This window comes from Symphalangus syndactylus, chromosome 4 (assembly GCF_028878055.3).
Source record: "Symphalangus syndactylus isolate Jambi chromosome 4, NHGRI_mSymSyn1-v2.1_pri, whole genome shotgun sequence".
In the NCBI taxonomy this organism is placed as follows: domain Eukaryota; kingdom Metazoa; phylum Chordata; class Mammalia; order Primates; family Hylobatidae; genus Symphalangus; species Symphalangus syndactylus.
The window spans coordinates 14,778,562-14,806,263 of NC_072426.2; the positions used below are offsets into that span (position 1 = coordinate 14,778,562).

A 27,702-nucleotide genomic window follows, 5' to 3' on the forward strand; every position below is an offset into this window, starting at 1 on the left:
AGGAAGTCAAATTGTCCCTGTTTGCAGATGACATGATTGAATATCTAGAAAACCCCATCGTCTCAGCCCAAAATCTCCCTTTTCTTTTAACAGAGATAGTTAAATACACACCTCTTTTTACTGCATTCGGGGACTTAAGGACAAAATTTCCTGATGCTATTGACAGATGTCCCACACTTCCCCAAGAGTAGAATGTTTTTACTTCTGTTGCTCACACCTAATATGAGCTTCCCAAGCCTCCCATACTTCACGATCTATCTCTGCTCCATACTTGACTCTCTTCCTCATATTGGCACAGTTCCCAATTTATTGTCACCCCGAACTAAACCTTTCTAAACATTTATGATTGACATTGTTATGTTTGTTTCTGTTTTCAAAACTATTGGTAAATTAGATGCATTTGATCTCGGCCTCATTACATAGTCTGAAAATATTTTGTACATAAGACTGTGTGAATTAATTTTTTTTAACTCTAGGTTTTAAGATGAATTGCTGCTGACCAACCAATATAAGTGAAAGTATCACGATGACCTAGGAGAGACTGGTATAATTACCTACAGGGGTGAGGACCTGCAATCGCCTAGGAATGAGACTCAGAATTCTAAATATGGAAGGTCCAAAACAATAGTTGTGAACCAATGGGAACGAGGACTGGATTACGTCATAGCAATATAACTTTTAGTTTCAATTAAAACTCTATTTTTCTCCTTTAAAATGCATGTGAATCTCTTAATTACTATATGGTTCATTAAAAAAAAAAATACTAATTGCATCCTGCTGTAAAATACAATGTCTACATCCACTAAGAGTCATTTTTCTGTTTAAATAAGCATATGGTCTTATTGACCAGACTTACCTGATTCTGACTTGATGTACATGCAGCCATTTTGTCATATTGTAGAAGTAAAGCATTGTGGGTTTTTCTTCCTTCTCCAGGTGGCCTTTTTGAAGATGTAACTATTAGAGCTGGGCATTCTCCTCCCCCGGCAGACAGCTCTCAAGCAGGAGCACACTGAGGCCAGCAGTCGGCTCAGGGGGCATCAATTACAAAGACAAGAACCAGAGCTATGGGATAAGAGCATTGCATTGAAGTTCTAAGTTTACTTGTTTGCATATATTCTCTAAGAGAAGAGTTAACTTTAGATCTTTGAAAACCCAGGACTGTGAAGAAAAGTCATAGTAGCAGGTTGAGGCAAGTATAGAAGTTACATCTCTATTTCCCACAGAGAGGAATATTCACATATGTGCCAGCACCACCTGGAAGGTTATTAGCTAATGGAGACCCATCTGTCCTGTGTGGAATCCAGTGAGGAATTTTATTGGTGGAACTGAATGTTAACTGCTATAAATCCTAGGACATAAACTTTTAAAGAGTTTCTCAGGATTATTTAAAACAAATTTTAAAAAAGAAAAATAGAAAACATTTTATACTTTATTCAGAGGAGATGCTCAGTAGATGTTTGTTGAATGAATGATTATCAAATTAAAGGATTTCCCATTTATGCAAATCTGTATGTGTTTCTTTTGTTATTTCCTTTACGATACATTATTGCAAATTAATAAATATACCTTACTAGCATCCTGTTACAGAGTTGTTCTATTCTTTGTGTACCAGCACAAGCGGTGAGGAAACCTTTCAGTGAGAAGGATAGAGCTGCAGGGAATCCCACAGAGTACAGGCTAGCTCCTAATTTCACAGGGAACTTTTGAGACTTGCCTAGAATCACACAACTAGGATCAAAGCTGGGACTGGAGCCAGGCAGGTCCATCTCATCTGCCCAAGATCTGAGCCATTTCTCTCTGACATCCTCCTTTTCTGCTCCAGGATCAGAAGGACAGTCTCTGGATTTGCAAATATCCTTGCTGCCCAATTGGCATTAATCTCCACAGACCACCTGATACATCTTGCCTCAAAAACCCTGAGTTTTCTATCCGCAAATTTTCTAACTTTTTTTTTTTTTTTTGAGATGGAGTTTAGCTTTCGTTGCCCAGCTGGAGATCTCGGCTCACTGCAGCCTCCACCTCTGGGGTTCAAGCAATTTGCCTGCCGCAGGCTCCCGAGTAGCTGGGATTACAGGCACCCGCCATCACGCCTGGCTAATTTTTTGTATTTTTAGTAGAGACGGGGTTTCGCCATATTGGCCAGGCTGGTCTCGAACTCGTGACCTCAGGTGATCCACCCACCTCAGCCTTCTAAAGTGCTCAGATTACAGGCGTGAGCCACCACGCCCGGCCTCTAACATTCTTAATGCAGGTATCACTTGGCATTTTATGATTGGATGAACTTTTCATGATTTCTTCTTCCTGGTGGTGCAACCAAAACATTTGTCTTACTAGCAGAGCAGTGGTATGGTGCTCCTAATTCTGTAACTTGTAGACTGACATAGGAATAATACCCAACTGTTGATCCTGCACAGTCATTTTATTAAGCACAGTTTGAAACGTTGAAGTCCTTAGTGATACATCCAAGACTCACAGCCACAGAAGAGAATTAGTTTGGCTTCACTTAAGCTACTAGACTCCCAAACGTCATGCTGACTTTCCATGCTTTAGATTCCTCTCTGTCAGTATACAGCAGGGTTCCTCAGCCTCAATACTGTTTATATCTTTGTCTGGATAATTCTTTTTTGTGGGAGAGTGCTCTCTGCATTGAAGGATGTTTAGCAACATCCCTGACCTCTACCCACTAGATTCCATTAGCACAGCCCCCTCCTCCACTCCAGTTGTGTTGACCAAAAATGTCTGTAGATATTGTTGTGATTGACAAAATTAACTCCAGCTGAGAACCAGTGCTGTAGAAGATGTGGCCTGAGAAACAAGATTTGGTGACTGTCTATAGAGTTGTGTATTGCCCATGACAGATCATTACAAAATCTGAATCTTCTTCTGGCATGTAGCCTAAGCTTAGTATACTATTTTTTTTTCACAAATGAATACATTAGTGGTGAATACCTTTATGTGTGACTGTTTCTTAGAGTTCAGTTTGTATTGGTCTAATGTTGGAAATTGGAATAAATTAGATGAAGCAGAGTTCGGCCTGTGCATAAAAGAGAATTTTCTTCTGAGATAGTTTTTCTCCCTCTGGAAAAAAGCAGTGGCTATACTATCATACTAATGTATGTTTATGATTTAGATCCTAAAGGTGCTTGTGATGGCACAGATAACTCTGTACTGCTCAAAAAAACCCAACTAATTTACTAACCTTGCCTCCCTAATAAAATCAAGTTGAGTCAAATGTAGTGAGACACCCTCATCTCACCTCTTCCTTGGGCCTTAGGAGGAACCAAGCCAGCCTTCTTTCTGATGGCACAGTGTGGGGAGTGGAGGTGGAATGACCATGACCATGAGAAGCTCTGAGGGACAGATGTAAGAGGAGGTCATGCAACACACACTTGCACACAAAGGGCAGGTTTCTGGCGACACTATAGTTACTGTGCTTTAAATTGCATCTGTCATGAATCACATAAATTTTGTCATGGTGAAGTTCCCAAGCTCAATAGGTCTCCACTGGATCTTCCACAGTTGGGAAGGGAGGGCCAGCACAGCTGAGCCAGTGCTCAAAGTAAGTTATTTACATCTAGTCACTGGGTGGGTCTGAGGGGTAACATGTCTGTACCTGTGAGAGTCTACTTTGGGGCTATAGGGCATGAAGGGAAAAGGGAAATGGCCCTTTCTATCTTTTTGTTGCTGTGGGTGGGTGAATTGGTGTGTATGAGACGCATGCACAGAAACAAAGAGACACAGGGATAGCATTAAAGACATTTAAATTTCATTATAAACCATGCTGGAAGGGTTAGACAGAATTGAAGCAGGCTGTACAATATTAATGTTGACCCTTGGAAGTTGTTCTACATTAGCCTCCTCTGTCTTGTGAGTATAATTCCACAATCTATTCAGTAACATTCTTAGATAAGGATACCACAGAATGCAGACATGCATTGGTTACCAAGGACCTCTTAGTAAAACACCACATTTCTAGTCCCTTTTTTGTGTCTCTAAAATCTGCTATAAGCAAGTGGTTCTGTGAACTTGTTTTTATCTAGTATAAAGTTACAGTAAAATTACGGTGGATAGACCCTGCTGAAAACTTCTGTCGGCCACTCATTTTGGCAAACCTATATAGGTTTGTTCATTCAGTGAGGACTTTTAGAACATCTACTACATTTCAAGCATAGTTACAGGTACTGCAGATAGAGATAATAAGACAAAGTCCTTGCCCTCATCGAGCTTACATTCTCATGGAGGAAGCAGACAAAAACAGAAGTACTATATTTTATCATAAAATTATTATCTATAATTTCTGCGAAGCACAATAAGACAAAGATGGATTAAGAAGGATTAGGTGCTATTTCAGACAGGGGTGGCTCAATTGAGCTTAAAGTGTATGTATACTGTATGGTACCATATATGGTTAAAATAATTCAATTCCATCAAGAGCTGCATTGTTAAAGGCCAACAAATCACATGCAAACTGCAGCCTTGCATCATTTTGCCAAAAGTAGCTTGACTAAACAAGGATCCACCGATATTAGCAAAGCGTGTTTGATTCCATAGATACCAGAAAAAAGAATCCGATTAGACCCAGACATGCTGATGTAACTGGCCTTGTGCAGGCCTTTTGGTAATTAAGTCTGCTCAGTAGCCACTGTTGTAAAAAGTGCTGACAGTGTTAAATAGTTTTCCTTTTGCATGATAAAGCCAGCCTAGTTGCTGTTCCTGTACATTTGTTTTTGCGTCTAGTGTATAACAAATATTAATTGAGATCCACATTTCATTGTTATTCAGGAATGTAGGAATGATTGGTACGTCTTAGTCTACAGTTAGAGAAGAATCACCATTAATGTTACCCATCAGAGGAGTGTGTCCCACTAGATGCTTATTTAAGAGTTCTACGCATTCTTAAATCTTAAATACGCAAGACCACTCAATATGATTTAATGTAACCATTTCTCTTGTTTACATTTTAAGATGCTTTTACGTGTTAAGATACATTTTACCTTTTATGATACATTTTACATTGTAAGATGCATTTGAGATTTCATCTACTGAATCAGAGCTCATCATCAAAACTTCATCTGGGAGAAAAAGTAAGAGGGAGTTAATGGAAATCAGTCATAAGAGGTAAATTCTCCAGTTTTAAGAAGAATGACAAACACATAATTGTTCAAAACAACATTTTAAAAAGCATCTAAACTGTACTACCATTCTTTTAAAAATATGTCCCTATTTCCATTCTGGAATAAACTAAATCAATTTGTTCTCAATCCCATTACATATAAATTATGAAACCCATTTTCAAGGCCACCCTTATTCTAGGATCCTTTGGTTACAAGGTACAATAAACACAGTGCAGGATTTGTGTCCTAGTCGTGTCTTTTAGCAGCCTTCCTGGGACCTTTGGCAGCTTTTCTGGTCAGAATGACAACTGCTGACCAGATGACTACATTTTCTTTATTCACCTTTCTCCCCTATTATACACAGCCTGATTAGTTTCTTTCTATAAATATTTCAATATTTTTATTTGATCCCTTTTTAACATTTCATAGATTAAAACTATTTTCTATTTTAATACTTGTTTTAGAAAAAAGATGAAAATGATTTTTATTGTCATAATTTGTATACACTCTATTTGTGTTTTGGTTGCAAATTTCAATAAATCTGCTTTAAAAAAAAACACCTAAATCATGAACACTGTAAGTGGTTAACTTAATTTCAAGCAGTAGCAGCAGTAGATTGCCTATATGGAGATTCTGGCTGAACTCTTCCTAAACTCAAGGAAAACAGGGCTTGTCAGCCTCTGCCCAGTACCCTTCCCAGCCTAAAAAGGACATGGCAGGCTTTCTGCAGATTGAAATTGGGAAAGAAATTGTAAATACAAAGCACTTTATAAGTGCCCACACACAAAAAAATGGAATCTTCTCTCTTTTTTCACTGGAAACCAGTGAAGGGAACCAGTCTTTGGTGAAAAGCATCTCTCTGACCTGTATCTCCCCTTACATTTCCCACACCCTCTTCCTCACTTCCTAGGCAATAGCATTTCTAGGAAGAAGAGCCAGAAATGCCAGCTTTGATCACTCCTGTGGTCCCTCTCCTGAACCCACACTCAGGGATTGATCACTATGTGACCCCTTCGCTTGAAACTTTGTCTTCATAGGATGGTGATATAAGTATCAATATTAGTCATCATTAGTTTTAAGTTCCATAGTAGTACATATTAGACTCAGAAAGTATACCATCCAATATTCTTTTCTTTTCTTTGTTTTCTTTTTTTTTGAGATGGAGTATCGCTCTGTTGCCCAGGATGGAGTGCAGTGGTGCCATCTTGGCTCACCACAACCTCCATCTCCTGGGTTCAAGGGATTCTCTTGCCTCAGCCTCCCGAGTAGCTGGGACTGTAGGCGTGCACCACCACACCCGGCTAATTTTTGTATTTTTAGTAGCGATGGGACTTCACCATGTTGGCCAGACTGGTCTCGAGCACCTGACCTCAAGTGATCTGCCTGCCTCGGCCTCCCAAAGTGCTGGGATTATAGGTGTGAGCCACCGCACCCAGCCCACTATTCTTTCTGGGAAAAAAAAAAAAAAAATACTGTTACTGTCTCCTCCAAATACAGGGTTTGTTTGTTTTTTCTCTCTCTCCCCCTTTTTTTTTTGAGACAGAGTCTTGCTCTGTGGCCCAGTCTGGAATGCAGTAGCAGTAGCATGATCTCAGCTCACTGTAGCCTCTGCCTCCTGGGTTTGAGTGATTCTCCTGCCTCAGCCTCCCAAGTAGACTACAGGCACCTGCCACCACACCCAGCTTTTTTTTTTTTTTTTTTTTTTTTTGGTATTTTTAGTAGAGACAGGGTTTCACCATGTTGGCCAGGCTGGTCTTGAACTTCTGGCCTCAAGTGGTCCACCCGCCTTAGCCTCCCAAAGTGCTGAGATTACAGGCATGAGCCACCGCACTAGGCCCAAATAACGGTATTTTGAATAATAAACTCAATATAGGGCACTATAAATTCTCTGAATTGTTCATTTGATTATACATACTCTGTTTAGTGCCAATGTTAAAAAATTCTTGAAATAAGGTGCATACTGTAACAAAAGAATTGAAATAAAATTCCACATTTCAATTCAATACCATCTGAAAAGTGATGATGTCAAGAAGAAACGAAATAGTGGCCAAGCATAGACACTTTGTCTAGCACAGGCAAGAGATATTTATTGTTGATATCATGAGAAAATTAAGTTGAAATTTTTTTTAATTTCTAATGAAATCACCAGTAAGTTAGAAATGTATGGGTTAAAAATCACTAGAGGAAACAAAGAGAACTTGATAAAGAAAACCCATTTCCTATGTATCTTTCCAGTCCCGTGACAATTGCTCCTGGCAATTTTAGAAGAGCAAATTTCAATGCTTGTGTTTACTTTTTTCCCTTTATTCCATCAAGCCAAGGATGTTCTCTACATCAGGGATCTCCAGCCCCCGGGCTATGGACCGGTACCAGCCTGTGGCCTATTAGGAACTGGCCTACACAGCAGGAGGTGATTGGAGGGTGAGGAAGCATTACTGCCTGAGCTCTGCCTCCTGTCAGATCAGGTGGCATTAGATTCCCATAGGAGGTGAACCTTGTTCTGAACTGCATATGAGAGGGATCTAGGTTGCGTGCTCCTTATAAGAACCTAACCAATGGCTGGTGATCTGAGGTGGAACAGTTTCATCCCCCTTCCACCACAGGTCCATGGAAAAATTGTCTTCCACAAAACCAGTCCCTGGTGACAAAAAGGTTGAGGACCACTGCCTTACGTAAGCAAAGGCTACCACTTGTGGTTTTACCACAGTGGTTGTATTCCTTACACGGACATAAAGTGTTCCTGAAATGAGTACTGTCATTAGAGATTGCTTTGTATGAAAGAAAAATTAAGAATGGAGGTGAGAAAAAACACACAAGACAAACCGGCAAAGCAGTGAGTGATGATATCAAACTGCTGGTGTGGACCCCAGCGGTTGTGGAGTACAAAGAGGGCCCTCCCAATGGACAGAGAAGGCGTCCTTGTCTGGATGAGGCAAGACTTTATGTGGGCCTTAAGTGATTATTAAGATTTGGACAGATGGGAAGAATGAGACACTCTGGAAGAATGAAACTTTGAAATAGTAAGAACATTTGGCTGGATTGGAGGAGTTGAGATTGGACTGTGAATAAGATAGGAAAGAGTTCCTGTTAGATTGTGGAAAGCTTTGAATGCCATCATGAACCTGCAGAACATTCTCCTTCCTTCTGACTTCTCAGTGCTCAAGCATAACATGAACAGAAAATATACATTTTTGTACCCTTGAGGGCTTTTTGAGCTCTAAAATGTAGATGCGGTAGTTAAGAGTGAGAGGGTTCTAGAATCTGCCTGCCTGGGCTGAAATTCCACCTGTGCAATCTTGAGCAAGTTATTTAAGCTCATCTTTAAAATGGGGTAAAAAATTGCATTTGTCTCGTAGGGGTTGTTTGAGCATTAAATGGATTAATGCATGCATAATGTTTAGAACAGCACCTGGCACACAGTGTGCAATACATTTTAGATACAGTGATTATTCTATGAGTTTGCTGCTCTGCTACCCCTCCTTGTCATCCCCTATGGAATTGATTTTCTGAAGTTTTAAGCAGGAGAATAACATAAAAGTGATGCACTAAAAAAACCAATCTGGTTGCGGAACACAAGGTAAGTTGAGGAGAAGAAGAAAAGACCTTTTGTTGCAAAACAAGAAGAGGTTTCCCAGTTCCAAAAACCTGCCAAAAAGTGTCTTGACCAAATAGCTTTGTCAGTGCTTTTTTTTTTTCTATTTTACTTTTAATTATTTGTGAAGGCCATTAAAGATACAACGGAATACATAGTTTTCCATCTCCAGTCAGCTTTGCTCTAACAAGGGACGTGACAACCCATTCTAAGCATTTTCGTACAGATATTTTTAAATGAGATCTTTTTCAGAATCTTCTCTTGCAAGCAGAAAAGCTTTTGCAAAAATCTTTAAGTGAGGAAAGGAATCCAGCACAGAAGTTTCTGACCAGGCATCAGACAGGGATGCCCTCCGGACTAAAGTTCAATTTACTTTTTATATAATTTCCAAAAGTACCAGGAATCTTTCTGTTCAGTGTCACTGGTTCTCAGGAGAACAAGGCAAAGCATCTTCCCTGGTGAACCAGTCCTACTCCCTTCTATTCATATTTACCCATGCATTTTTCTTCTCAGAATTGTGCTGTGGGATCACCCCAGTGTAAAATCTCAGTGTTCCACCTGAAATACCATGATGGGAAAGAAGTTGTTGACTATGTTACTAAATTTCAGATAAGTGAGCACTTTTATTTCTATTTAAAGAATAATTCAACACATTCTTGAAATAAATTAGGATGTAATATTTGAGTAAACTGTGTGTATGGAGCCGAACATAGGGGAGTAGACAATGAGGTGAAATGAGCAGGAATAAACCCTATTTATCTGATTCTTATCCTCACTTACTATTGAAAGTCCTGCCGCTCCCTGCGAAATACTCTCTAATTATGTCTAGGGTGCCTTCTGGGGTGCCCGTATGCATCATTTACCTCATGGCATCTGTCACTTTATTCCTTTTTTTCTCCGGCATCATTTGGTGGTGATGATGTTCACTGCTGCCCCATATGAGGTGTAGGCGCCTCTGCTACCTGGAAGCCTCCAATGCAGCCAAAGAGTGAAACAGTCTTGGAAACTTCAATAAGCCAAAGTTTCAGTGTCTAGAGTATAGATGGAAGGAGAAGGTTGATCCCCTCCACCATGTGTTGCGCTTTGTGACACAGATCCCAAAATGGGTGTTTCCCTGCACCCCAGTGTCTATAATTATAGTTTCTTATTGAAAGCTGCTCTTTTTAATGTTTTAAAATTTGAAATTATCATCCCAGCCCAGGGGCTAGACTTGAAAACAAATTTTGAGTACCATATACTCAAATGCTAAAACACCATTTTTGAACCAAACCCAAATGCAGAATTATCTCTTCTTCCAAAATGAGGTTCTCCCAGAAGTTCTCTTGGTCCTGCACGTAAATAGATTCAGGGCAGAAATCTCAGGTGTTAGCACTGTGTGGGTTCAACCTGGGACTAAAATTTAAGTACATTTTTTTGCCTATTCTACCTTTATAGAAGTGCTATAACACAAGCTTTGACCATTCTTGTTCTCTTTTAGTTTTAAAGCAGTTATGTGGCATTACCAACTTTAAGTTTGTGACTGTGGCTTTGGTGAAAGTATATTAGATTGAGTTGATTTTTGCAACTCCTTTCTATCCTGGGAAAGCTGTCTTCTCTGTATCTTAGGCCATTCAATTTTATTTTACTGAGAAAATTGCTGTGGAACAAAACTTTCAGGTGGTGCTTCCAACTAAACTTGGGAATCAATTTATAATGATTCTTGTGTTTTATTTTATGTAATAAAATTAAGAACAGTTGAACTTTTTGAAGGGTGGGCGCTCTTTGAGGGCAGGTCCAGTATTTTATTCATCTTCTTAATCCTGTGCTTAGCACGATGCCTAATGCAGAGAAGGAATTCAGTAAACGTTGGCTTCATTAATTACTGTATTGGGGATGTTCATATTGGAAAACTAGAAAAGTTGGGTCAATAGGGTATGATTGATTTGAGTTAATCCATTCTTAAAATGTTTATGAATCTCTCTGGCTGTTAAAAGGTTCTATATCCTTTAAGGTTTATTTCCAATATCACTTCCTCTGAGAGACATTTTCCTTATTCCTCCCAGACTAAAAACATTTATTTCTTTTTTGAAAATATACTTTTCAAAAATAAAACGATTAAGTCTTTTGTCCTGTTGGAAACGCATTGAAGGCATTTGCTCACGTATAAAATGCAGATGAACCTTCACTTCTTGTTAGATTATATGGTCTTAGATGAATATAATGACCAGGTTTACAAGTCCATTCTATGTCCTGACTGTTTCTTGACCTGGTTTGGAAACTTTGTGTAAAGTGGCCCTTTATCTCTTATTAATTCCGAAGATGACAGACACAGAAATTTATTGTCTAGTTAGTAGAAGCTGCGTTCTCTGATTAGCTGCCTTGCCCGTTTTGAAGCTTTGATTTATTGGGGTGGAGCAAGCACTGGCTTTTGTATGTGCTGAAAGGAAACTAGGGTAAGGAATAATTTATAGTTCTCTCTTTGTGGCTGAAAAACAAAGGTTATTTTCATTATATTGCTATAGGAACTGTTCTAAAACAGAAGAAAGATACTGTAATAAGTAGAAACCCAAAGAATGACATTGAGCTACTGTTTCAGATAACTTAAAAACATTGTTAAAGTTATAGTTTGAAGCAGATTGGCCCTTCTGCTTCAAAATCTCTTATCTTAATTTTACAGGGAACAATGTCTTTTCCACTCTGGCATCAGCTCTGTGCAGAGTAGCATTTCTGCAGCTCTCAGGCAAGTTACACTTGCCAAAACAAAGCATAGGTGGAAGGTAGCTGGGAAGAACTGGCTGGTAGCATTTTTAGCCTGGGAAAATGCTGCCAAAGAGGAATCCAAAATAGAGGTGCCAAGTATTTAATTATCCACAAAAAAACAGTAGCAAACATTAGACATTATCACATTTGTTTGGGGTTTCCCAAACTTTTCTTTTCTCCTTTTTTATATTCTGATAAGGCCTTTATTTTGGTGAGGTGCTTTGCTATACGATCCCTCTGTTAAAAGGTTTTAGGAAACCCCTACAGCATGAGAGTATTTGCTGTAATAGGATAAACTCTGGATTTCCCCTTCTAAGCCAGTCAAGCCTTTTTTAATCATCACAGTGAGGGTGCAAGCTTTTCCAATCTCATGGATAATTCCAAATTCAAACCCTGGCTCCTAGAGTGAAGAGTAAGTAGGATTTCAGGATCTTGTGTAGAGAGTAAGATGAGCAGTAGCGAATCGGTTCCTTTGGAGAGCATTGTAAGTGGAGAGCAGCAGCAAATGACGGGAGGAAGGAAAGTTCTGGGTGTGTTCGTGGAATGGTAAATAATTTGGCTTACTAACAGCTGATATTTTTAGGCATTTTCAATATGCCAGGTATTCGCTGGCATTAATTAATTTATTTGTGGGAACATTTTACAGAAGATACTTTAGTTATCACCAGTTTATATGTGAGGAAACTGATGAGGCTTAGAGAAATCCAATAACTCACCGAAGGTCATACAGCTAGAGAGAGGCAGAAAGAGTATGTGATTCTAGGATGGCTGAGTTCCGCATCATTGTTAACCACAGCGCTATCTATAGCCTTCAGGTGGGACAGAGAAAGAGAAGAGGGCCTTTTTTCAGAGGAAGAAAAAGCAGTAGAGAAGTGATGGATACTCTGGAAACTGTAGAGCACTCAGCCTCTTTTTCTAATAGTGTGCTGGACATCTCCGTATGAACATAGTATCTGCCCTTCAAATCCAACTGATCTAAAAACCAAGCTCATTATCTCTTCCTCCCCTTGAAGGTGGTATCCAGGTTACAGCATCATCACCAGATGCTCAGGTACCCAGGCCAGATCCCTTGGAATCAAGGTACAGCCCCTCCTCATAATCCTCCTCCTCTGTGAGTCTCTCTCTCCCCTCTTATTCTAGTCTGACTGCTTCTTCTCTGCTTCCCACCCACGTATTCCTACCTGGCGGCATTGTCACAACTACCAACTTACCAAAGTCCCTTTCTCCCTATGTCCTTCTAGCTCCAATGCATCCTGCAGTTGCTGGCTAGAAAATTTTCCAAAACCAGGACTCTGATCATGCCACTCTCCTCCAAACTTCATGTCTCCCTCTTACATGCAGGATTCTCTCGAGACCTCTCAGCCTGGCTTTCAAGGTCCTCCACAACTGAATCCTGCAACTGACCGAATGTTTCTGTCCCCTTAAAATTCATGTATTGAAATCTGAACCCTCAATGAGATGGTATTAGGAGGTGGGGCCTTTTGGAAGGCAAGTAAGTCGTGACAGAAGAGCCCTTATGAATGAGATAAGAGACCTTATAAAAGAAACTCCAGTGAGCCCTCTTGTCTTCTTTCCCTCACGTAAGGACATAACAAGAAGTCAGCAATCTGCAAACCAGGAAACAGCCTGCACCAGAGCCCAACAATGATGGCGCCCTGCTCTAGGACTTCCAGGCTCCAGAACTGTGAGAAATAAATTTCTATTGTGTGTAAGCCACCGAGCCCATGGTGCTTTATTAGAGCAGGCTGAGCTGACTAAGGCAGGTCCTAACCTATCTTTCTAGCCCACAATTCCTCCCTGATGTTAACTTTCTGGGCATGCTAGCCAGACTCCCCTGAGGCCTCCCTCATGCTTTCTATTCTCCTCTTCACACCTCGTTAATGAAGTGCCCCTGCCTGAAACACCTCTGCCCAAACCCATCCCACTTCTTTTTTTTTTTTTTTTTTTTTTTTTTTTTTTTTTTTTTTTGAGACAGAGTCTCGCTCTGTCGCCCGGGCTGGAGTGCAGTGGCGCAATCTCGGCTCACTGCAAGCTCCGCCTCCCGGGTTCACGCCATTCTCCTGCCTCAGCCTCCGAGTAGCTGGGACTACAGGCGCCCGCCACCGCGCCCGGCTAATTTTTTGTATTTTTTTAGTAGAGACGGGGTTTCACCGTGGTCTCGATCTCCTGACCTCGTGATCCGCCCGCCGCGGCCTCCCAAAGTGCTGGGATTACAAGCGTGAGCCACCGCGCCCGGCCTCCATCCCACTTCTTAAAACCTTTCCTCATTCTTTCAGGTCGAATGAGTTACTCCCCCAGGTCCCCCATAGCATTTGCTTATACCTCACATTCCCTGCATTATGTCACAGCTTTTTGGGTTGAAGACTTTCTCCCCAGTTACACTACAAGACTTTTATGATGAATGACCCGGTCTTATTCATTAGTGTGATTTCACTACTTAGTAGTAAGTCTACTGAAATGAATTTTGCTGAAATGAAGGCACAGTCACTTGGTCCTGAGCAGAGGCTACCTTTGAAAATGACCTTAATGGCCCGTTTCTTCTCTGAACCAGATCATCCTTGATAGGAGACCATATCTTGAAGGAGTAGGTCGTTATGAAGCCACATGGAACAGGGTGGCTTAGAAACATATCCAGAGCTTTTTACTGCGCAAAGCCCAAACTAGGCTAATTAACTGAAGTGAAAGCAGGAAGAAAGTTTACAGAGTTATGTACCTTGGCATATTCTTAACAATGTGGATATTTTTTCATAAAAAGGGGATCCTAAATCATTTTCTACTTTTCATGTGTGTGTGCAATCAGCATGGGGCAAATCTGACAGGATACTAGGATGCCACACAGAATAAAATCCATAAATATTATTTTTAAATATATATTGACAAATTGTATATATTTATAGGATACAAAGTGATGTCATTTTTTAATAGAATGTGCCATAATTAAATCAAGTGAAATAATATATCCATCATCTCAAACAGCTCACATTTTTTTGTGATAAGAAAATTTGAAATTTATTGTTTTAGCGATATTGAAATATACAGTACTGGGCCATGAGGTGGCTCATGCCTGTAATCCTAGCACTTTGGGAGGCCGAGGTGGGCGGATCACGTGAGGTCAGGAGTTCAAGACCAGCCTGGTCAACATGGCAAACCCTCCTCTCTACTAAAAATACAAAAATTAGCCAGGCATGGTGGCTCACGCTTGCAATCCCTGCACTTTGGGAGGCCAAGATGGACAGATCAATTGAGGTCAGGAATTTGAGGCCAGCTGGCCAACATCATGAAACCCTGTCTCTACTAAAAGTACAAAATTTATTAGCCAGGTATGGTGGCACATGCATGTAATCCCAGCTACTTGGAAGGCTGAGGCAGGAAAATCACTTGAACCTAGGAGGCAGAGGTTGCAGTGAGCCGGGATCACACCACTGCACTCTAGCCTAGGCGTCAGAGTGCAACTCCATCTCAAAAAAAAGAAAAAAACTATACAGTACTCAGTTATTAGCCATATTCACCATATTGTAGTATTGATCTAAAAATAATCAAACTGATGATAGTCAAAGGGGACTATCAAAGCCTCAGTTAGATGATAGGAATAAGTTTAATTTCTTTTGAAATTAATTCCACAGATATAACCTACAGGCACACATAATGCACTACCTACAACACAGAGGAGAAATGAAAGTAATTTATAATAAATACTCTCCACTTTAATATGGGAATAATATAATAAATACTCTCCACTTTAATATGGGAGTGCTCAGTTTAGGACCACACTGGAAGACCTGGGGAGCAGTCTATGCCTACCACACATGTGCAACTGCACGTGCAGACTCACACACGTGGGTGGTCTCAGTGACTCACTCTAGCGGCATCCCAGGGAAAGTGCCAATCCAAACAAAGTGAAATCTCCCCTCAATACTTGGTAGTTGTAAATCTGGAAAATTCCACGTGTATTAAAATCATGCAAGAACATACTTCGTTTTTCTGTGTAAAACGAAGTTAGATTCTGGGCTCAGATAATTATAAAAAGCTGTCTCACCTATGGGAATGTCTGACAAAACATCCAATATTATATTTGAGGCATGTGGAACAATTCTTTGATGGGCAGTGCTGTGCTGTGTATTGTGGAAAATTTAGAATCCCTGGCTTCTCCCAAATGCCAACGGCACCTCAAATATTACGACAACCAAAAGTAGCCCCATCAGTTTCCAACATGGCCCCTGGTAGGCAAAATCTTCCCCACTGAGAACCCCTGACCTAGGTGACTGGGTTTATGAGGAGGTAGACTCAAAAAATTTAAGTGAATCACCAAAGTTGACATTGCTAGGAAGTGGCAGGATCTGAACTATATGTGTAATTCACATCTGTTGACTCTCAATCCAGTGCTATTTTGTTAGGTATATTCACACACATATAGCCATAAATGTATATGTTACATTTATATATAGATGCATACACATATGATAAAATTTGTTTTATTGAGAAACTATCTAGTCAATATTTGACTACATCTGAATTTCATAAAAGCCTGTTCTGACATTTCAATTAAAATTAGTTCAGTCATACTGCTCAACTTAGGTGAAACAGATATGGAACACAGGCTAAAGGCAGGAGAATGTTGCATCTCCTAATTACTACAGACTCTTCCATTTCTATGTGGCTAGCTGGGTAATGAGACCACCTTTTCACTGAAGCAACCACTTTCTACTGAAAACAACTGCAGAGGTAGGGGAGTCCCCAAGACCACACTCATTTCTGACACCAATTACAAGTTTGGGGTCCCCAAGATAGCCACAAACTTGAAACCTTGCTAGAAGGATTCACATAACTCACTGAAAGCTTTTATACTCACAGCTGTGATTTATTATAGCAGAAGGATACAGATTAAAATCTGCCAAGGCCAGAGACACACGGGGCAGAATCCACATATGGAGCTTCCATTGGCCCCCTCCCAGCTGAGTCATGGACTGTGCCAACTTCTCCCAGCAAGGATGTGAGAAAATGTGCACAGAGTATTGTCAACCAGGGATGCTCAACTGAGCCATGGCTTCCAGTTTTTACTGGGGCTCAGTTACTTAGACCTGGCTGCCCGCCTTAAAACTGACCTTTAGTCTCCAACCCCTCTAGAGCTCGAGCTGATACCATGTGACTCACAGCCCCAACTCGAAATCACATCATTAGGCTATTGGTGTGGACCAGGCTCTCAGGTATACAATGGCATTCATGTTGGGCAGTACATTCCAAGGGCTTAGAGACGCTCTCCCAGGAGCCAAGAGCAAAGGGCGGATGGCTCTTGGTTAATAGAAGACCCATCTGCTCATAACACTAGGACCTCAAACTATAAGGGTAAGTCAGAAAAAAATTCACCTCATACCCTCCTCCAAGAGAGTGTAAGGATATTTACCTTGGCACCAAGCAGTGACAGAAAGAGGGAAAGCTATCCCTGAGATATTACAACAAGCTAATCTTGACACAGATTTGCAACCCAGCCTCCCAGATTTGCAGTCCAATAAAACCACAGGTTATAAATGTTATTTAAATTGGCCTTGAAGTGGTAGTGCCTCCTAGCATTTGGCAGAAGTAAATTCCAGTCCTCTCTGGAGGAATATGCCTTTATCCTAGGCCTCAAAGAAGTCTCACAATAAATTTTCTGAAAAAAAAAAATGAGCAGCTTATAACAATCCAAGAGTAGGAACCAACAGAATAAAAGACAGCAAAAACAGACCTGCACATACTTTAGATATCAGAACTATCAAAGAAATGATAAAAATAAACATGCTTCCTCTTTTTAAAGACATGTAAAACCCTAAATACCACAAAAGACACTAAGAGCCGGGCGCGGTGGCTCACGCTTGTAATCCCAGCACTTTGGGAGGCCGAGGCGGGCGGATCACGAGGTCAGGAGATCGAGACCACGGTGAAACCCCGTCTCTACTAAAAAATACAAAAAATTAGCCGGGTGTGGTGGCGGGCGCCTGTAGTCCCAGCTAGTCGGAGAGGCTGAGGCAGGAGAATGGCATGAACCCGGGAGGCGGAGCTTGCAGTGAGCCGAGATTGCGCCACTGCACTCCAGCCTGGGCGACAGAGCGAGACTCCGTCTCAAAAAAAGAAAAACAAAAGACACTAAGAGAGCTTAGAAAAATGAATCTATATAGTTTTCAAAGATTTGAGCCTCTTCACATAACACATGTAGACAATAAGTAGAAATTATTGTTTATAGAGCTGTGGATAAGCTAGGTTGGCTTTAGTCAAAAGTGCATTCTAATTTTTGGCCTTCTTGATTTAAAAAGTAGAGATCTTATGGTAAATATTATTCAGTGCTATTTTAAAAAGAAGTGTAAATACAGCTGTTCCTCATTTACTAGCCTTACTTAAAAAATAAAATTAATTGTGTCTACCATTTATTAGCTAGTTGCCATTGGACAAATTATTTAGTAACATTAGTCTAAGTTTTCTGAGAAATGAAGATAAGAGTAGTATTGACTTCATTTTTAGTCAAATGAGGATGGGGATAGTATTGACTTCCTAGGAGTATTGTGAAAAGTAAACAAGATAATGCATGTCAAATGCCCAGCACACTTGGCTTATAGTAATTGATCAACATAATATGGCTTTTTTTTGGGAAAAAAAGGAAAATGTGATGTTTTAAAGATGACTAATTATGGGCAACTATTTGCTTGATAAAATTATACACTATGGTGTTCCTTTAAAACGAGGTATATTAACCCACATTGATTAAAACAATCTTTTACTCCTGGACAGAAAAGTCTGCCATGGAGGCAGAGAGGAGAGCCAGTGGGGCCCATTGTTTACAGGTGTTTACCTTGTCAGGTCATTATATTCTTCCAGTTCCATTTCCTTCTCATGTCTTGCTTTTCCCTTCCCTTCAATTCTCATGTCTTTCCACTCAGTGAACATATAAACAGTTGGACAATCTTTAGCAAAGTAACACTTAAAACATGTAAAAACTATTTTATTACCTCTTCTTTGTTGCTCAAGTTGAATACATCAGCTCATTTTAAACTTTTTACTTGGCCAGTTTTCCAAACCTTTAATCATCACTATTTTAGAAGCTACGCGAGTTTATCATATGCCATTTAAGTGTGGAGCCCAAGGAAGACATTCATTCAGTGATGGTCTGACTAATGCTGACTCATCTGGAAGGTGAGTGTCCTGCTCCTACTTATGTTTCCTAGGATAGTATTGTGCCCGATTTTATTCTTTCAGGGGTTGGCAACTGAAAGAATTTGGCCTGTAGGCCAAGTCCACCCACTGCCTGTTTTGGTAAATATTTGAGTGTTGTTAGAACACAGCTACCTGTATTCATGTTAAGTATTGTCTGTATCTACTTTCGTGCTGCAACTGCAGAACTGAATAGTTGTGACAGAGAACTTACGACTCATCAAAGCCTAAACTCTGGCCCTGTGATCACTGAGTGCCAACTTGATGGGACTGAAGGATACAGAGTATTGATCCTGGGTGTGTCTGTGGGGGTGTTGCCAAAGAAGATTAACAATTGAGTCAGTGGGCTGGGGAAGGCAGACCCAACCTTAATCTGGCGGGCACCCTCTAATCAGCTGCCAGTGAATCTAAAGCAGGCAGAAAAACGTGAAGAGGGAGACTGGCCTAGCCTCCCAGCCTACATCTTTCTCACGTGCTGGATGCTTCCTGCCCTTGAACATCAGACTCCAAGTTCTTCAGTTTTGAAACTTGGACTGGCTCTCCTTGCTCCTCAAGCTTGCAGACTACCTATTGTGGGATCTTGTGACTGTGTATGTTAATACTTAATAAACTTCCCTTTATATATTATATATATATATACTATTAGGTTCTGTCCCTCTAGAGAACCCTGACTAATACAGGAACTTTGCAGAAAATGTTTGCCAACTCCTGCTTCAAAATGTTACTATGCTTGTGAGCCATATTTACCCTGGATGCCTTCTCTCCAGCCTCATCTCTCTCTCTCTACTTGCTCTCGTCTCTCTACCACCTCATATCTTTCTTCATCCTCTCTTGTCCACTATGCTCAAGTCACACCTGCCTTCTTTCAGTTCCAGGAAAACACCAAGACCTTTCCTGCCCAGGAACTTAGCACAGGATATTCACTCTGCCTGGACAGCCCTCTCTGTCTGGAACAGTCTTCTTTCGAAAGCGGATTGCTTCTCATTGCTTTCCAGCTCATATCTCAGAGAGGTTTCTGTAACCACACTGCTCTAAATAGTTCCTTCTCTCACACATCAATTGTTCTTTTTCACATTACTCTGCTTTTTGCCTTCAAAACACTTATCACAACTGGAAGTTTTTTATTTATTTCCTTGTTTAAGGCCCCTGTCCTCCTTTGTTCTGTGAGTTCCCCGAGTGAGAAACAGTGTCTGTTTTGTTCACCGCTTTATCCCCAGAGCCTGGCACATAATATGTGCTCAATAATAAACTGCTGAATAGATGAACAAATAAGAGGCAAATTTGCATGTATAATGACCTTCCTTTTATTTTGTAATTCGGATTTTCTCTTTAAATGTAAATATTCTGCTTTGATAATGTTTGTTATATTTTCTCTCTTTTGCTCCAAATTATCAAGGTCATGTGGTATTTAAGGTTTTTTTTCTCTCCTTTGTGGTAATTTCTCTCCCAGTGTGATGCCATTTGCAAACTTAATGAATACTGTTTGGTTATTTATGTGGTTAGGAGCAGAATGAGGAAGACAGGTTGTACTGACTGCTCTGTTACATTTGGGTCATTTCAGTAATAGGAGCACAATCTTCACAGAGAAAGCCTCAGCTCATTACTGAATGAGATGCTGAAAATAATGTATTAGAATATTAATGAATACCTCATAAATTATTGAATGTTGGTTTCTGGAATATTTGTACATTGATGCCAGTATACATTTTGATTTCTAGAAAAGTGTTCCCATAAGCCAAAATTGATTATACTTATATCGTTTAATTACAAAAATTGTCTGCAGTAAATATCTCTTCACAGTAAAATGAGATACAGTAGAGAAAATTGGAATTCTTAAGCAGTGTAACAATTACGGTTCTGATTAAACTCTGTCTCTGCTTTGCAGTGATGGTCCAGTGATGGTCTGGCCAAAATGAAAGCTTTTCTATTGCTGGCTCCACTGTACACATCTCCTTACCTAACACCCATCAGAACAGCCCCTGAGGCAAAATCCATCAGCTCCTTAACAACTCAAGAACACTATATAGAACTTAGAAAATGTAGGTAGGGCCAGTAATCTCAGAATGTGGTTCCCAGACCAGTAGCAGCATCACTGGGAACTTGTTACAAATGCTAATTCCTGGGCCCCACCCCACCCTACTGAATTAGGAACTTGGTGGGCTGTGTTAGAGAAAAGCTGTACCATGACCCTTGTTAAAGATGGTAAGACAGACGTTATTCAAAGGAAGGTACTACAACAGGGTTTTGTAATAGAGAGATTGGGCTCAACTCCGAACACAACAAGGATGAGTGGGAATTTATAGCTGTATTAGTCAGGGTTCTCTAGAGAGACAGGACTAATAGCATAGATGTATATATGAAAAGGAGTTTATTAAGGAGTATTGACTCACACGATCACAAGGTGAAGTCCCACAATAGGACGTCTGCAAGCTAAGGAGCAAGGAAGTCCCAAAACCTCAAAAGTAGGGAAGCCGACACTGCAGTCTTCAGTCTGTGGCTGAAGGCCTGAGAGCCCCTGGAAAACCACTGATGCAGGTCCAAGAGTCCAAAAGCTGAAGAACCTGGAGTTCAATGTTCAAGGGCAGGAAGCATCCAGCACGGGAGAAGATGGAGGCCAGAAGACTCAGCCAGTCTAGTCCTTCCACGTTCTTCTGCCTGCTTTTCTCCTAGCCGTGCTGGCACCTGATTAGATGGTGCCCACCCAGATAAAGGGTGGGTCTGCGTCTCTCAGTTCACTGACTCAAATGTTTACCTCCTTTGGCAATACCCTCACAGATACACTCAGGAACAATACTTTGTATCCTTCAATCCAGTCAAGTTGACATTCCATATTAACCATCACAATAGCTAAGGAGCAGGAGGGGATCAGGGGATGGAAACTTACTTGAGAAAACATCACGAATAAAGGGAAATTCTGGCTAAAGGGACCTAAGAGGATTCTTGCAGAAGGCAGGCCAGGGTGATCAGACATCACCTAGGGGATGGTGGACAATCAGATATTCAGGGTAATCGTATCTGGAGGGTGGAGAATTCTAGTTAAACTGATTTAGTAGGATTCTTGCTAACATGGACAATGCAGAAACAAACAGAAGCTTAAAAGCCAGGGTCTCATTGAGAAGAGCATTCAGAGGAGGCTGACTGGAATTTGGTGAAACAGAGAATCTTTGTCAGGTGGTGGAGAGGCAAGGAGAAAGGAAGTCAGCGATCTGTTGTTGTAACAAGCCCACCAGAAGAATCTAATACAGGTGAACTACTGAAGAAGGCAGAAAAAATTTATCCCAGGTGGTGTGTAGGTAGAAAATCTGTGTTTTAACTCACATATGTAAAACACAGAGGTCCCCTAGCTACGTATGCTGAGGAGCAAAGCTTTCCAACTGGGTCCGTTCTCTTTTGATACCTACTAAGGCATTGTTTCTGGGATGAGTCTCCAAAAGTCAGCAAATTCCTTCTCTGATTTGGAGGGCTTTTCTTCAGGTAGGTTTTATGCACACTTCTCCTGACTCAGATGTGGGTAACAATTGGGCCAGGACCTTTCTTCTCTGCAGCCTACATTACACACTTAACCTGCCAGAACTTTGACTTTCCCCACTTTTTTTTTTCATTAAAATTGACCTTGAACTCTCCCTCGTTAGACTTGCTCTACCTTGCGGGCTGAAATGGAAAAAAGATTTTTACATTTGAATAGTCATTCATAAACTTTAGTGTGCAGAATCACTGGATGCCTGTTAAAACAATTGCTGACCTCCCTTGATCACCACCAAGTTTTTTGATTCAGTAGGTCTGGAGTGCGTTCAAGGATCTGAATTTGCATAAATTCCCAGGTGATGCTGATGATGCTGGTCTGGGGACCACAGTTTGAGAACTACTGTTCTGGAAGAGTGAAAATTCATTTGATTCATCAAACAGTACTCAAAGTTTTTAAAACAGATGTGTGTTTACTAGGTATATTAGTCCGTTCTCATGCTGCTAATAAGGCCATACCCAAGACTGGGTAATTTATAAAGTAAAGAGGTTTAATTGACTCACAGTTCCACATGGCTGGGGAGGCCTCAGGAAACTACAATCATAGCAGAAGGGGAAGCAAACACGTCCTTCTTCACGTGGTGGCAGTAAGGAGAAGTGCTGAGCGAAGAGTGGGGAAAGCCCCTTATAAAACTGTCAGATCTCATAGGAACTCACTCAGGATCATGAGAACGGCATGGAGGTAACTGCCCCCATGATTCAATTACCTGCCACTGGGTCCCTCCCATGACACTTAGGGATTATGAGAACTATAGTTCAAAATGAGATTTGGGTGGGGACACAGCCAGATCATATCACTAGGTACTTGTCCAAAGCATATCCTAACAGGGAGGATTTTAATTTTTTAATGCTTTTTTTTTCAACTTCATATTTGCCAATATGGGAAGGAGCTGATGGTTTGCTAGAAATCACAGGCACCAGGTACAGAAAACTGTACCTGAGAGATTAGATATCTCTTTCCAATTCTGTTCAGCGACATCATGTTGGTAGCTTGAAATCATCTATGGCAGCAGTATCTATATCGTGGAAATCAGACAAGCATTATAGATCAGGGTTTCTCTCCCACTCTCCCAAACTGATTATTTAACATTTACCAGCACACTACTGGGAAGAAGCATAAATAATGAGCATACAGGATAAGATCTGAAATTTCCTTGCAGTAGTATAGATGTGAATTGAACAAGGGTTGGGAAGTGAAATTTGTAAATGTATATGTCTTCCAAGAAAATGTGAAAGGGAATGATGAGGTCAAAAAGTATTTAGCAATTGCTTAGGGTAAGTTGAGAGGCCAGAAAAGTGTACTCTTTAAGTGATGGGCTTTGGAGTTAGATACACCTGGGATGGAGTCTGACTCCATCACTTATTGTCACTTACTGTATGTAATCTTGAGTAGGGCGCCTGACCTCTCTTGATTTTAATTTCCTCATTTGTAAAATAGAAATAATGTGTTGTTATGAGGCTTACATAAGAAAAGTATTTTTAAATCTGGCATGATGCCAAACACACTTGTTACCTTAATTCAGGCAATGTTAATTATTATTACTATTTTTTGAAATTAAGTATAGAGGTTGCCAACATTATGTCAACAAATATTTACTCAGCAACTTTTATGCACCCAATACTCTGTAGACACCATTACTAAGTTGTTGTTACTACAGTCCAGGAGTTTACAATGTAATGTTGCCATCACATTTTCTATCAGCCTGCAAGAAAAGAGAATCTAACTGTATTTGTTTAGGTATGTATGCTAACTTTGAAGTATAAATATTGACAGAAAAGGAAATAGACCCAAAAGAATTAATAGGATTATAAACTAAAAGGAACAGAGGCTATGAAATATAATGTGAAACGATTGCTCTTTCTGATCATGCTTTGGCAATAACTGAAAAAATTTCTCAGGCACGAGGATACTTTGCAAAGAATACATAGAGGATTTAAAAATCTCGTTTGAACAAGAGAAAATGTTAACATATGATTTAAAGTGATTAAAAGCAGGAACGTTTTGTCTCTTTTCAGGATAATATAGAATAGTGTGACATACAATATGAAATGAAGAATATTAATTGGCTTACACAATTAAAACACTATTTGAAATATAATTCTATAACAAGGGGACTATTCATTTGGTTTTTCATGATTCCTACCAAAACATTTACTGAAATTTTTATGTATGTAGAGTTGACAGTGGAGGATTTTTAACTTATACTTTTATAAAGATATAATTATAAAAATAATTCACTCAGAATCAATTTACTCTCTGTATAGAGAGTAATATATATTGCTATACCTTTTTAAAAATGTAAATATATATAATACCTATATATGCTATTGAATGGAGTTCTGATGTCAATATCATGTTCTTTTACATTAAACATTGGACAATCATTCTTATGCAGATATCCAAGGGAAGGGTCTCTGTTTTGGATTCCTCCTCTCCCCGTGTTGTCCAAATTCAGCTTGTTTTCTTTCCCATTTACATCCTGTGATCACTTCTTGTCTCACTCGATTCTGGCAGAAGAGCGTAGGCTTGTGTTAAAACCACCTAGATTTTATCACATATATGCTACGTGATTTTGGGCAACTTATTTGAACCTCAATTTCATCTTCTGTGTGATGGCTAAAATAATAGTTCAGTTTTATACGGTTGGTTGTGAAAATTAAGACAACACAGGTAAAATACTTTGCATTCTGCCCAACACATGGTAAACACTCATTAAATAGTGGTGGGTTTTGTTTTCTCTTTCCTTTCAGGGTTCTTACTACTACTAGTTACAACTTGTTTTCAGTCAATGAATATGCAAATGAAAACTGTTCATTGTAAGCATAGTGTTTATGGAGGTTCTTCCTTCACTATGCTTTGCAAAATGCTGGCTGCCTGCCTTACTAGAAAACTATAACTTGAAAATTTGTCTCTTGCTGTTGTTAAACTCTATTTTGTAGCTCTCTGTCTAAACTGAGTATTCTCTGGCTGGGTACTATGGCCTGTCCTGGATTCTCCATTTAGATGGTAGGAGTTTCTTCTTGCTAAGAAATTTCTCTTCCTTTGGGCCTTACATAATAATGGATGTCCTCCAGGCATGGTGGCTCATGCCTGTAATCCTAGCACTTTGGGAGGCTGAGGAGGGAGGATTGCTTGAGCCCAGGAGTTTGAGACCAGCCTGGGCTATAGCAAGACCTCTCTGCAACAACAAATAAAAAAATAAAAAAATAGATGCCCATCCCAGAACACAGGTTCTAACACTTCCTGAATAAGCACATTAAATATCCTCTCTGTATTCCAGAAGCACTAGGGGGAAGAAATGGATCCAAAGGCTTTAAAAACTAAAATATATATTCCTAGTTGCAGAAGTATTTAATGGAGATGAGCCTTGGAGTGGATGGAGGCAAAGAAATTTAAGTCAAAGCAACAAAAATTAAAATGGAAAAGAAAAGTTTAGAAAATGTCAAGAAGACGAGAAGACAGAGAAGTTCAAGCAACAATAAAGACCTCATCCCCAGAGTGTACAAGGGACAGAGAAAAGTGGGCAGTGATTTAAAGAGAGAAAAAGAAAAAATGAAGATGGTGTCAAGAATGGTTTCAAAAGAAAGAAATACAGAGGATTTGGGGGTCTGAAGGAAACAAAAGAATGAGCTGTAGATGTCAGGCCCTTTGATTGAGGTACAGACAGGATATTACTCCTTGTCCTTATGAGGGGACAGTTTTAAAAAACTACATATATACTTTCTCTTTTGCAGTTCCTCCCATTGTTCTGGAGAACATTCTTTGCCTTGGGGACGCTGAAGATTGTTATAGCAGAAATACAAAGTGGGAGGGGGTGTGTGTTGAGGCAAGGATGGGGGAGAACAAGATAAAAAGAAAAGCAAGAGATTTAAAATTAGCTCCTGAAATCCAAAATAAGATTTTGCAAGAAGACACAGCTCTTAAAAAACAGACTTCTTTTTAAGGCAAAGAAATTCTCTGATTCTTATATTTATCACTCATGTGTTAAGGCCTAATGGACCTTGACCATCAAGATACATTTGATTGAAGTCCCAGAATGGAAGAAGGGTTTGAGTTGAGCTCCTATAAGAAATCCTGGGTCATGTGCAACCAAATGGGACAGAGAAATTTCTACCTGCTCCTAAGGAGGGATACAAGGGGCATGGCCAGGTTGTATCACTGGTGTGGGCAGAACTGACCCTGTGGCCAAAGGCAGAGGGAGACAGTCTGGGCCAGGAATTGAATGGCCAATATTAACAGGCCTCTGAGGTTCTGCGGACTGACAGGAGCCAGGGCAGAGCTGTCTCAGCAGCTGGGCCTAGCCTGACAAGGTGAGAGACAACAGCTGGCAAGTGTACCAGACCCCTTCACAGCCACAAAACAAGTCAGGATGGTTGCCCAAACCTTAGGCTGCTTTCTGAGTGATGAGAAAAAGAATGGTGGCCGAGAAGAATGGCCAAGGCAGTAGAGCAAAATTCTACATATTATTATATGTTTTTTAAAGACCAGAGGTGAAATTAACTGATGGGTACTGGTTTTACCAAAATCAGTTTTCCAGATTTTTACAGTGTATTGGTCCATTATCACATTGCTATAAAGAACTACCTGAGACTGGGTAGTTTATAAAGAAAAGAGGTTTCATTGACTCACAGTTCCACAAACTGTACAGGAGACATGGCTGGGGAGGCCTCAGGAAACTTACAATCATGGAAAGGAGGGTGAAGGGGAAGCAAGCACATCTTCATACGGTGACAGGAGAGAGAGAAAGACAGAGAGAGCGAGAGTGAGCAAAGGGGGAAGGGTTACACACTTTCAAACAACCAGATCTTATGAGAACTCTATCATAAGACAGCACTAGGGGGATGGCACTAAACCATTAGAAATCACCCCAATGATCCAATCACCTTCCACCTGGCCCCACCTCCAATACCTGAGATCACAATTCAACATGAAATTTGGGTGGGGACACTGAGCCAAACCATATTATACAGGAATTGTGCTTCGGTGATAAATATGTGAAAATACAGAGTGCATGATAGGTCAGATCCAGCCAGTGTAGCACAAAATAAAAAAAGAGTTAATTCCGGAGTACATGATAAGAGGGAGTTATACAGCTTGTCTATAACATGCAGATCAAGAAAAGGCATTGACTATTTAAAGCAAGACACATTAATATATTTGTCTCTTTATAACCAGGCAAAGATGTGGCATGGCATCACTTAAGCATGTGGGTATTTGAGAACCATGAACCCAAACCCCATCCCGCCTCATTCCGCCTGCACACTAGAGCAGCATTGCCATGATGAGAACATTGCTGGGGGAAAATATAAGTGATGGGGGAGATCCATTAAGCAAGGCCACTCATGGAATATTTACTGGGGATTCTTCTGAAAAACATGTTTACATCAAATCTGAAGGTGAAGAGAGAGGAAGAAGAAAAGGGGAGAGCACCATGAAGATGGCATAAGCCAGAGCTTATGCAGACATCTTCATGGTGAAAGCAAGAGAAGGGTTGGCTTAACAATTATCCTGCCCAGTTCAGTTTTATCTGCTAATGAGAAGAAAAATGAGCA

At 40.3% G+C, this 27,702-nt stretch overlaps 1 protein-coding gene across 10 annotated transcripts in view; it reads left to right on the forward strand.

Moving 5' to 3' along the window:
* UBE3D (ubiquitin protein ligase E3D) overlaps positions 1 to 27,702 on the forward strand; it is a 273,282-nt gene that overhangs the window by 173,719 nt on the left and 71,861 nt on the right. For 5 of the 10 annotated variants that reach the window (XR_010120439.1, XM_055274162.2, XM_063637834.1 and 2 more), the window contains one exon: positions 937 to 1,587. The exons of 3 other annotated variants lie outside the window; for them this stretch is intronic. Coding sequence is in view for 6 of the 7 variants with exons in the window: in XM_055274162.2 (XP_055130137.1) it covers positions 937 to 1,016 (80 nt within the window). In the remaining variant the exon portion in view is untranslated. Of the gene's footprint in view, positions 1 to 476; positions 1,588 to 12,461; positions 12,529 to 13,033; positions 13,331 to 27,702 lie in introns of those variants that run through there. 2 more of the 10 variants (XM_055274154.2, XM_055274158.2) reach the window with 2 other exon arrangements.